Source organism: Marmota flaviventris, chromosome 1, assembly GCF_047511675.1.
Source record: "Marmota flaviventris isolate mMarFla1 chromosome 1, mMarFla1.hap1, whole genome shotgun sequence".
NCBI lineage: Eukaryota > Metazoa > Chordata > Mammalia > Rodentia > Sciuridae > Marmota > Marmota flaviventris.
The window spans coordinates 203480918-203492738 of NC_092498.1; the positions used below are offsets into that span (position 1 = coordinate 203480918).

The 11821-nt window shown below is 35.4% G+C and overlaps 1 protein-coding gene and 1 pseudogene across 2 annotated transcripts in view; one reads left to right on the top strand and one right to left on the bottom strand.

Annotated features, from left to right (window-relative positions):
• Setd2 (SET domain containing 2, histone lysine methyltransferase) overlaps window positions 1-11821 on the bottom strand; it is an 84877-nt gene that overhangs the window by 68166 nt on the left and 4890 nt on the right. For both annotated transcript variants that reach the window (XM_027932172.3, XM_027932173.2), the window contains exons 2-5: window positions 10427-10558; window positions 8418-8546; window positions 3385-3508; window positions 1923-2000 (exon numbers count right to left, since the gene is read on the bottom strand). In XM_027932172.3, coding sequence (XP_027787973.2) covers window positions 1923-2000; window positions 3385-3508; window positions 8418-8546; window positions 10427-10558 — 463 coding nt within the window. The remainder of the gene's footprint in view (window positions 1-1922; window positions 2001-3384; window positions 3509-8417; window positions 8547-10426; window positions 10559-11821) is intronic.
• LOC114090119 (NADH dehydrogenase [ubiquinone] flavoprotein 2, mitochondrial pseudogene) lies at window positions 4094-5132 on the top strand (annotated as a pseudogene).

Genomic DNA, 11821 nt, shown 5'->3' on the forward strand with positions numbered 1-11821 from the left:
CTCTTTTAGGCAACGAAGGTTTTTGACAAGTAGCAAATGAGAAATTCACCCTCCCCACCCCCCCCACACACATACCTCTTATTTTATGGATATGGTCTTTAAACCCAGGGGCACTCCAACACTGAGCTATATCACCAGCCCTTTTTACTTTTAATTCTGAAACAGGTCTCATTAAGTTGCCCAGGATGGCTTCCAACTTGCAATCTTCCTGCCTGAGCCTCATGGGTATATGCTGCTGCACTGAGCAAGGAATCTTTTTTTTTCCTTAAATAAACTAACTTTAAGTATTACTCTTGTTTAGTGAACTACCAGACGAATATATCTATAATCTGTCTCTAATAAAAGTAACTGCTAATTGATATATCATGTACATGTACTAATATGTAACAAATTTCACCATTATGTACAACTATAATGCACTAATTAAAAAAAGAAAACTAAAGTAATTGCTACTTCAACTTTCTTAACTCACATTTCCATACATAAAGATTCACATATTTTGAAAATAGGTAAATAGAGGATGCTTGGTGTCACTGAGTATCACAAGAAAATCTATATTAATATGCTAAAAGTAACCATGTTCTAAGATAAGATAGGTCATGGAAATTGAGAAACACTGACATTAAAAGTTTAATTTCAAGCTGGGGATATAGCTCAGTTGGTAGAGTGCTTGCCTCACATGCACAAGGCCCTAGGTTCAGTCACCAGCACCACAATAAATAAATAAATAAATAAAAGTTTGATTTTATGAAACAACAAAAAGGCCAGCATCAGAACAATTCTTGAATTGATAAAAGTCAGAATTAAAATGGGGGTAGACAATTAAAATTGCTAAAATAGGGGGGAAAAATGTGGAGGGCAGACACACAGAAAGTAGACCTTATAGTAGTCCCAGGTAAGTATGTCAAAAAATATACAACTCCATTCTAGACCATCTGTACATGTTACTGATGAAAAACCCAGACTTGAAGAGATTAAGGGACAGTGGAAATCTCACAGCTAAACATATGGCTGTCAGTTCTGGCAGAACTAGAACCATAACTTAGGTTAAATGATTCCAGACTGGGCCCTTCTGTTACATGGATCGGCTCTTAGAAGAGCCATATATAACATCTATTAGTACACAGATCAAAGAACAAAAACCGTCCAGGAGTCAAAAACATTATTTTAACATGAGAGGAAACCAATGATAATGGGTCCATAGCTCAATGATATTTATTTATCTGGGGGAGTGGACCCACAGCCTTCTTAACCTAAAACTTGTAATCTCTCTCAAATTTGGCTTTTTAGACCCTAGTGAGTACCATTAAAATAGTTACACCTGGCACCTGGATAACACCTTTTAAAGAATCCAAATATAACAGTGCATAATGGACTTATTAAAATTAAAATTTAGTTTTGTACTTTGGTACCTTTGAAGTAATATCTAAAATAATTATGGGCAAGGAAACAATCAAATGCTGAGTTCTTGGGTCAGATTCTGGATCAGAAAAATAACAGTTGTCAAAATTTGAATGAGGTCTTTTGATTAGTTAATAGTGTACCCTAGATATAACCATTGTATTATGTCTATTACATATGACATTATCATTTAGGGAAGCAGGTAAGGAGTGGCATAAGAGTACACACTGTACTATTTTGGCAATGCTGTGTTTCTATAAATCTAAACTTATTGGAAAATGAAATTTGAAAGTGGAGAAAAAAATGATAAAAAGTAAAATTCATAGTGGGCTGGGGATCTAGCTCAGTTGGTACATGTTTGCCTAGCATGAACAAGGGCCTGGGTTCAATCCCCAGAACCACAAACACACACACACACAAAAAGTAAAATTCATGAATACCTCTAATATAAAATCTAAAATTAACAGTCAGAACAACAACCTTGAATAAGTATCCCAAATTCAAAATCTATTTCAACTTACTTTTTGGGTTTCACAGTTTGGTTCACAGCTGTGATTCATGAAACGAGAGCAATTTCCTTTCTGAGTAGCATCTATTATCTGGGGAAAGAAAGACAAGTGAAGAGTTTTTAAAAATGAGACCTCAAGGGGATGAGGTTGTAGCTCAGTGACTGAGTGCTTGTCTCAGATGCGTGAGGCACTGGGTTCGATCCTTAGCACCAAATAAATAAATTAATTTAAAAAATAAAGATATTGTATCCATCTACAACTAAATATATATATATATATATATAAAAGATGCCTCAAAATAGGCATGCCTTTTACAAAGAGAAAGTATTATAGGGAAATTTAAGATATACACATGTGCTCTCTTGCCCCCTACCTTGCTTTTACAGAAAACTCTCATACTATTTTACACATCTATTACACATAATAAATATTTATTTGCTTCTTTTGAAAGATCAGCTAACTATAAACATTTAATGGATAGGCAAAATTGTCTCCATATCTGTCAATGTCTCGCCCACATTTTTAGCTATTGCTTATATTCTACTACATTCCAATCTCACTTTATATGTGTAATGCTTCATTTTAAAGTTTGTGTTTATGACCCAGTACAGTATTAAAACTTGAGTGTGTATCCAAATCCCATGAAGAGTGCAAAAAATTTGCTGGGTCCAACCCCTAATGTTATATTAAGAGAGTGTAGGGGCAGGTTCTTAAAGTTTGCAGTACCACATTGAATATAAAGGAAGATATGAGGATCTAGCTAAACTCCATTAAGCCAGACTTTAAAGAGATTTATAAAATGCAAAACATATCCATTTCTTGATTTTAAAAAAAAATTAAGTATTTTTTCAAAACACTATGTTATCTGTATCAACATGTAATGGGCTTAATTATTGTTACTTTTAAATGGATTAATAAATATTTTTAAATGTCGCAGTTTTAACTTTTTTGGGGTGGGAAGTGGGTACCAGAGATTGAACTCAGGGGCATTCGACCACTGAGCCACATCCCCAGCCCTATTTTGCACTTTATTTTTAGAGACAGGGTCTCACTGAGCTGCTTAGTATCTCGCTTTTGTGGAGGCTGGCTTTGAACTCGGGATCCTCCTGCCTTAGCATCCCAAGTTGCTGGGATTATAGGCATGTGCCACAGCGCCTGGCTCAGTTTTAACTTTTAATATGATAAGAACTGATTACCCACATAAACCAAGACATTTGGAGTGTCATCCATAATTTTTAATAGTTATATAATATGGAGCATGCATATTATTGTTTATGAATAAATGAAAGTACCACCTCCTCCCATTCTTTTTGAAAAGAAACAAACTATATAGTGTCTGGTCCTTATTTTTCTCACTTGAATATGAGTCAGTGTAAAAGATCCCATCAAACCCAACAATTTACAGATCTATTTCAAAGCAAACACATCTATGTTGCTTACCTCATCATTCTTCAGGGCCATGAAATTTGCTTACCTCATCATTCTTCAGGGCCATGAAATAGTAGTGAATGTTTTTGTTTCGTGCATATTCCTTCACTCGAGCTTTAAACTCCTTATGATCAAGAACCTCTCCACAATATTCCAGGACAAAGGTATTCCTGCAAAGCAAAGAAAATAGTACTTTCCTGTCTAGAACATATTTGGAAAACATACATCCAGGAAAAATTAAAAATTTAAAGAAATAATACAAAATAAATAAATTTGATATTATACAAACTGAAATATGTATAAGAATCTGCCATCTGACCAAGCTTAATTTCCTCATTCCTAATACTTTTCAATAAAAGTTCATTCTAATAACCTTTTATATTTTATGTGTACTTTCAAAATGCATATCCTTTCTCTAACAAGATATTAAGGTGAATATTTGGACTGGGTAGAGCACTTGCCTAGCTCATTTGAGGTCCCCAGTTCAACATTTCCCAGAACTACAAAAAATAAAAATGAAAGAAAAGAAAAAATATTTTTTCTTTTTTGTTTTGTTTTGCATTTTATTAGAGACAGGGTCTCACTGAGTTGCTTAGTGCCTCACTATTGCTGAGGCTGGCTCTGAACTAGCAATTCTCCTGTCGCAGCCTTCCAAGCTGCTGCACCCATCAGAAAGAAAGAAAAATTATTTTTCCAAGTTCAAGAATAATTTATAGGACTAGGGATGTGGCTCAGTGGTACAGCACTTGTCTAGCATGTATGAGGCACTGGGTTAGATTCTTAGCACCACATAAAATTGAATAAATAAAATAAAGGTACTGTGTCCATCTACAACTAAAAAAAATAAAGAATGATTTACAATATTATGAAAACAATGATTCACATCTGGGAAACAGATCTGAAGAAATCTGTAGGCACTGAAAATTAGAGGCTTTTTCTCCTAGAGAAAAGAGTCAGTTAAGTATAGCAATACTTCTGCCGTCTTTACTCTCAAAATTGTCTAATGATGTTAAAGGTCAGATTTAGGTTCTATCTGGGTGGCTGACCTCACTGCTCTGTGGATAATACATACAAGGAATTTGCACAAAACAGCTGTGTAAAATGGCAATGGAGAAGTCTTATTTGTGCACAAAGATAATCCTAAGAATAACCCAAATACTCCCTCCATTTGTTTTCATACAAGAAAACTATGATAGATTAGGGGCAACTCTTTTAAATAAATAAATATGTAAATAAACAAATGAACTATCCAGAAAGGACATAAAGCAGCAGCAGTTATGCTTCTGGTCTTGGATTTAGCCCACAACAGACCCACTACGGTTGTCTGCCTCTATTATGAACAAAGTTGCAGAAATTTTACAACTACCTCCACTGACAGTATATTAAGTAGCAACATTTTATGCAATGAACAATCTAAAACCATTCAAAAAGTATCACATTCAAGTCTGCACTACTACACCTTGCATGTTTTAGAACTTTGATTATATACGAATAGTCATTGAGAAAAAGCCTGGAATAAAGACTGAGAAGACTGTGCCTCAGCATCTTTTCACTCTTGTAGAAATGAAATGTTCAAAGCCTATGGCACCAATGGTCCGAATAAATGATGACTACTATGAGGAGTTGACACCTAAGAATACTGAAGAAATTAATAAACTCAAAAGTGGCAAAATTCCAAAAACTGGGCTAAGGAGGAGAGATTCTCTTGTGAGCCTGACCTCTTTGAACACACCTGGATTTGGTATCCAAGTAGTCCTTTTATTTAGATTCAACTGTAAATATCACTGGAGATAAAAATATGAACCTCCTGCCTACATAAAACAAAAACAAACAAACAAACAAAAAAAAAACCTAGCAATCTTAGCTGGGTTGTGATGGCACACACTTTTAATCCCAGCTATTCAAGAGGCTGAAGCAGGAGGATCAGAAATTTGAAGGCCAGCCCCAGCGATGTGTCTTAAAAAAAACACAACAGGTACATAGATAGCTCAGTGGTAGAGCACTTGCCTAGCATGTACAATGTCCTAGTTCAACCCCCAGTACTGCAAAAAACAAATACACACCTGTCTTCTAAAGTACATTCCAAGGTCTCTCTAGCACTTTTCAGTAATTATGATTAATCTCTGGTATCTTTTATTTACCGACATAATCTTTTGTTGGTTATTTTACCTATTTATTCTGTATTGAAGATAATAAATTTTCAGACTCAGCCCTCCTTTATTCTCTAAATGTTCATTTTCACCATGACTTCAACTTTTGACTCTATATAGACAAATGTTTTACAATGCTTTGCCTCAAGTTTTGACCAAAATAGCTTGCCTAGAAAATCTTTTTTTTTTTTAAAGAGAGAGAGAGAGAATTTTAATATTTATTTTTTTTAGTTCTCGGCGGACACAGCATCTTTATTGGTATGTGGTGCTGAGGATCGAACCCGGGCCGCACGCATGCCAGGCAAGCCACATCCCCAGCCCTTGCCTAGAAAATCTTAACCCCTCAAAATAAACATGCCCTAAGTCTAACCAAAGAAATTTTTTTAAATGTAAATCATTTGTATTTGTTTATAACATCTAATATAATGAATATACTTAAAGAGGAGTTAATTTGGCCAACTGAAAAAAATTAAGTCTTCTTAATTTAGAAAAATAAAGTAGTTAAAACGAGAGTAAAAAATAACCACATAAAAAAGCAAAGTCAAAAACAGGATTAGAGCTGGATACAGTAGTATGTGCCTATAATCCCAGCAATTTGGAAGGCTAACACAGAAGAGGACAGTAAATTTGAGACCAGCCTCAGCAACTTGGCAAGACCCCGTCTCAAAATTTTAAAAAGGGGGGAAGGGCTTGAGTACTGGGAGCCACTCTGGACAGAAGCTACGTGCACACCTTTAAGTCCTGAGTAAAGGGGTACTGAAGAATTATTGCACCCCTCAATACACTGGGCTTTACCTCAGCTTGGAAGGTGTGGCTCCAGGAGTGGATGTCACCTGATGGGGTTGAATTACACCCACCTGTTCCTTTGCCCTTTTGGGGATAGAATGTTCCATGGAACCTCCCCTTGTGTGTCCCCTATATAAGAATAAAGAATTCCAGTGGCTTTCTCTCTTTCCACGGAAGCCTAAGGTCACAGAGCCATCTCCTGATTTTGAAAAGGTCCTTCTGTGTGTTTGCGTGCTTTCTTAGCCGTTTTCTTGAATTACTGGAATAGTCAGATTTTGTGAACCCAGCATAGGTTGCCAGCTCAGATAGTGATGGCTAAGGATGTAGCTCAGTAGTAGAGTGCCTCTGGATTCAACACCCAGTACCAAAAACCCAAATGGATTAAAAAAAAATTAGAGTAGATATTTGTATAACTGTGCAGCAACCCATCACAAACATTCTTAGGTCTCAGTAATAAAAATCTAATTACTCATGGCTAAACCTAAAAAAAAAAAAAAAAAAAAAAAAAAAAAATCAAATTATTATCTTTATAACCAATACTTAAATTTGCCTTTCTAGGGTGGGGTTGTACTCAGTGGAAGAGCACTTGCCTAGCATGTGTGAGGCATTGGGTTTGATTCTCAACACCACATATAAGTAAATAAAATAAAGATCCATTGACAACCAAAAAAAAATTTTTTCATGAACAATATTTTTAAAAATTTGCATTTCTAACCCCAGAAATTTATCAACTTGTAATTAATGTAGAATGATGACAAAACCTGAAGCATTTCAATGTTTAATTCTCCAGTTCTAGGACTAGTCCCTTCCCTTAAGAAATAGAAAATGACACATCACAGGCTACCTTGGAATTGTGATAAATCTGGAACTTCATAGGTTAAAAATATTCTACTATTCCCTTCTCTACTACCAAATTCTTATACCTGTACTTGATCATTTAAAGTTCACAGATGCCATGATATAGGTATTATACCAATTTCAGATAAGAAATTATAGAGAAGTTAGGTGATCTGCCTACACAAGGTCATAAAGCTCAATTTACAGCCTAGGATTCAAACCTCACCTTAAAAACTACTTTCCCCCTTAAGTTACAAAGATGCTCCCTTTCATTATATTAAAATATTTAGTACTCTTGAATCACTTTTTTTTTTTAAAAGGTTTTAAATATCAGAACCTGACTATAATGGCCGATTTGAATTGTCAACTTGATTGGATTAAGAGGCATTAAGAGGCTTGCGGGTATGTCAAGGAATGATAGGTATGTGGGACAACCAACTGAAATGGAGACCCTCCCTAAGCGTGGGCAGCACTATCCAATAGGATGATAGTGTGGATGGAACAAAAGTGGGAAGAACAAGGAAATAACAACAGATGCAGGCTCCATTGTTCTTGACCAGGTTTTTAATTGCTGTTGCAATTAAATCTTCAATCTGAGAATATTGGACTCTTGCTTCTTTACTCTTCCAAAGCAGATTCTTCAGAAGCTTTCAGTCTCAGACTAGGGTAGCAGTAGCCTAGCACACCTCTTATTCTGGGGCTTCAGCTTCTAGGACTACGCAGCTATTTCTTCCAGCTCTCCAGCCTGTAGAAGGCCATTGTGGACTATCTAGCTTCTGGTCATAAGCCAACCTAAGTCCCTCTTTTATAATTATACTTTCTGTTGATTCCTGTTGTACACAGGACCTTGCACATGCTAGGCAAGTGCTCTATCACTGCACCACATCTCCAGCCCCTACACTGATATTCTTCACATATTCTCAACTCTTATCCCAATTTGGTTTTATATATACCAATAGATTTCGTCCCAACTCCTTTTCATACAGGAGATTCATAAGATCTTGGGGGTCTACAAGAAGTAATGGCCTGGAATTAAAGGAAACATAGCTATCTGACAAGAAAAAGACATGCTTAGTCCAAATGTCCCCAGTGACAAAATCTCTCCTTGGATATATAGACAGAAGGATGTTTTTTATTACTGTTTTCCTAGAAATCAATTTTAAAAAACAAAAAAGTAGCTACCAAATGGTCATGCTGCACAATAATCATTATTTAACCTTAGTGCAATAGAAAAGTTATTTTATTACAAAATTTCTAGGCTTAACAACCCAAAAATGAAGTAAAAGGTGATTAAAACAGAACTTACGAAGGAAGATCTTTGGCAGCTCTTAAGCCCCAGCCTTTTTTTTCTGTAAGTATGACTTCCACATCTGCATGCTGTTTTCTCTGAAACCGTCTATTGGAACAGTAATCCCCATTTGGGCACCTAGAAGAACTGAAATAAGAAACAGGTGAAAAATCAAAATTTTTTTTTTCAGCACTAGGAATTAAACTCAGTGCTCTACCACTAAGCTACATTCCCAGTCCTTTTTACTTTGAGACAGGATTTCTCATCCAGGCTGCCATGAACTGGTAATTCTTCTGCCTCATCATTCCAACTTGCCTGGATTATAGGTACCACACTTAATGCAAAATTAATTATTTCAAAAGCATATTTTTGCTAGAATGTGTTATAAAACTACGTATATCTACATCTTTATGACACAATCCTTACATGTGTGATTAACCCCCAAATAAGCCTTTCTCTATAATTCTTCCCATCACAAAGATATTCTTTAGAATTCATTGTCAACGTTGTTAGTTAAATAGTACATCCACAATCTAGTTTTATAATTTGGTCATCATGAAACAGTATAGAATACATTTTTAGGCTGCATGGAAGTTTGCAGGTCACTGACAACTATGCGGAGCTAACTTATTTTCTGTAAGTACACGTTTCCTTATATTCTACTCCAGTCACCATTAATTTGGTCTTTTGAATACAACTAACTATTTGATCTACACTTGAGTGAAACCAAGTCATTATTAAACAGACTCATTCAGAGTAAATGCAATAATATACAAGGCTCTTCTCCAATGCATACTAGAGTAAAAATAAAATCAAACATTCACTAAAATCTTAATATTCCCAAACCAATAGATATAAAGGCTTTTAATGACAATTAAGATTATAATACAGGGCTGGGGATGTAACTCAGTGGTAGAGTACTTGCCTAGCGTGCACAAGGCATTAGATTCAAAACTCAGTACTGAAAAAAGAAAAAAATATATATAAATTGCCATTTCTAATATAGTATTATTTATTGCCAAACTAGCAGTAAATAATAATTTTATAGATGCTGAAAGGATGAGGATTTATCTTAAAGTGAGGTAGTAAAGTAAAGCTTTCAGCCGATCCCAGAAGCTCGAGAGGTTGAGGCAGGAGGACTGAAAGCCAGCTTCAGCAAAAAGCAAGGTGCTAAGCAACTCAGTGAGACCCTATCTCTAAGTAAAATACAAAAAAGGGCTGGGGATGTGGCTCAGTGGTTGAGTGCCCCAAGTTCAATCCTCAGTACCAAAAAAGAATTAAAGCAGAATCTCTATAATACACAGAATATGGGTAGATAACAGACAGCTAAAGATACAACTGTCCCTGCCTATGTGCGGAAATAGAAAAAAAGGCCAACCTGGGAAAAAGAGAATAAAATGGCTATGGGTAACTGACCAAAAAGTAGTTTGCCAGAGACTGGAAATGCAAGTTAATGAAGGAAAACAAAGCTAAATTTGAACCTAATCCTAAAGAAAACAGAAATACTAAAAGTTTGAGCATGGGAATAACATGAAGAAATTCTAATAACTATAGGTGTCCATCTACAACATACACGTAAGATTTTATTTCTATGCATAAAAAGAGAAAAACATTTGCGTATGTCAGCATAGGCATTAATTTTTTTCTGGGAAGACTCCAAACAAAGAGACTGAGGTTTGGGAGAGGAAGACATTTAACTTTATGAATTTCTGAAACATTGGGGTTTTATCTCATTTTTAGTGAAAGCTAAAAAATACCAACAATTCTTCCCAGTACACAAACATTACAAGAGAAAAGAGGAGACTGAATATAAATTAGTATTAGCATATTTAGCATTAGTAACAGGACTGATTTACAGAGCACTTAAAATGTGCCAGGTACTATAATCTAATACAAAACACAGGGGAGATTTTCATCCACGGATAGAAAAAAAAGTCAAACTTTACTCCTCACTGATAATTATTTTTAACATTTACAGACATTCAATAGAAAAGCTGAGTAAAAGCAGAGCATTTTAATTTACTTACCATTCAATCATGAGGAGACGATTAAGACAATCTTCCCCACATGCTATTTCACCTTGAGCTCTTTCATCTTTGGAAAGAGGTGTACACTCACACTGCATTCGTTTAATATCCCGATGGGATTTATTCTTCTTTCTATTGGTTAAAGTTTCATAAAACTGGTTAAATAAATCTGGAGATAATATAAGTAATCAAATATGTGCTCTCTCTCATTAGTTTCACATTTAATGATTTCCAAAAGTGAATCTTTCAAAAGGAAGAAAACATCTAGTCACTAGCACCTGAAATATTAAAAGCTCTTAAGAACTGTGTTGCAAAAAACATGATAGAGGCAATCTTAACCTTAGCAGATGAGAGGATAGAATGAGTTCAAGTCTATCATTTTGGAACGCATCCTTATTTCCTAGTCCAAGTCAGCTTAGTCCCAGATTCTGAGCAATTTTAAATGTTAAAGTCATATATGGAAAAATTGTGAGTTTCAAATAACATAGGTGGTTAATAAAAATTTAAGAACCAAATTTCATGGGCTGTATAAATGATAGTTATAATACAAGACTGAGGGGAAAAAGGAGCTACTAAATAAGTTGTTTTTGGCTTTTGTTTGTTTTGCAGTCCTGGGGACTGAGACCAGGATCCTGCACATGCCAGCAAGTGCTCTATCACTGAGCTATATTGCCCAGCCCTAAGAGCTTTTAATTAAAAGTTTTGAGGCTGGAGTTGCACGCCTGTAATCCCAGCAACTCAGATGTTGAGGCAGGAGGATCTCAAGTTTGAGGTCACCCTTCAGCAACTTAGTGACACCCTGTCTAAAAATAAAGTTTTTAAAAGAGATGAGGATGTAGCTCAGTGGGAGAGTGCCCGTGGGTTCAATCCCCACTACTCCATTAAAAAAAAAAAAAAATTAGGCATTAGCTTTAACTCAACCAAACCTTTTAAGAGAACCCTTCGGTACTATAACTTTTGTATAAATTTGTTTAAAAGAAAACTGTGTGGCTTTTTTAAATGAAATATGACTATACAATAATTAAGATAAGGCTAGGTTTAGTACCAGCTACTTGGGAAGATGGCTCAAACCCAGGAGTTTAGGGTCAGTTTGGGCAACACAAGACTACATCTCAAAATTAAAAAAAAAAAAAAAATGAAAATGACTACGGGGCTGGGGCTCAGCAGTAAAGTGCTTGTCTAGCATATGTGAGGCGCTGGGTTTGATCCTCAGCACCACATAAAAATAAATAAAACAATGGTACTGTGTCCAATTACAACAACAAAAACTTTTTAAAAATTGTAAATAATTAAAAAAAGATGATGATAAAGGTTTCAGAGGCAGCTTTCTCAATGTAGACAAACTTATTTCAAAGAAGAAAACAACTTCAAATTTGATTGTTTAAATTTGGTTAC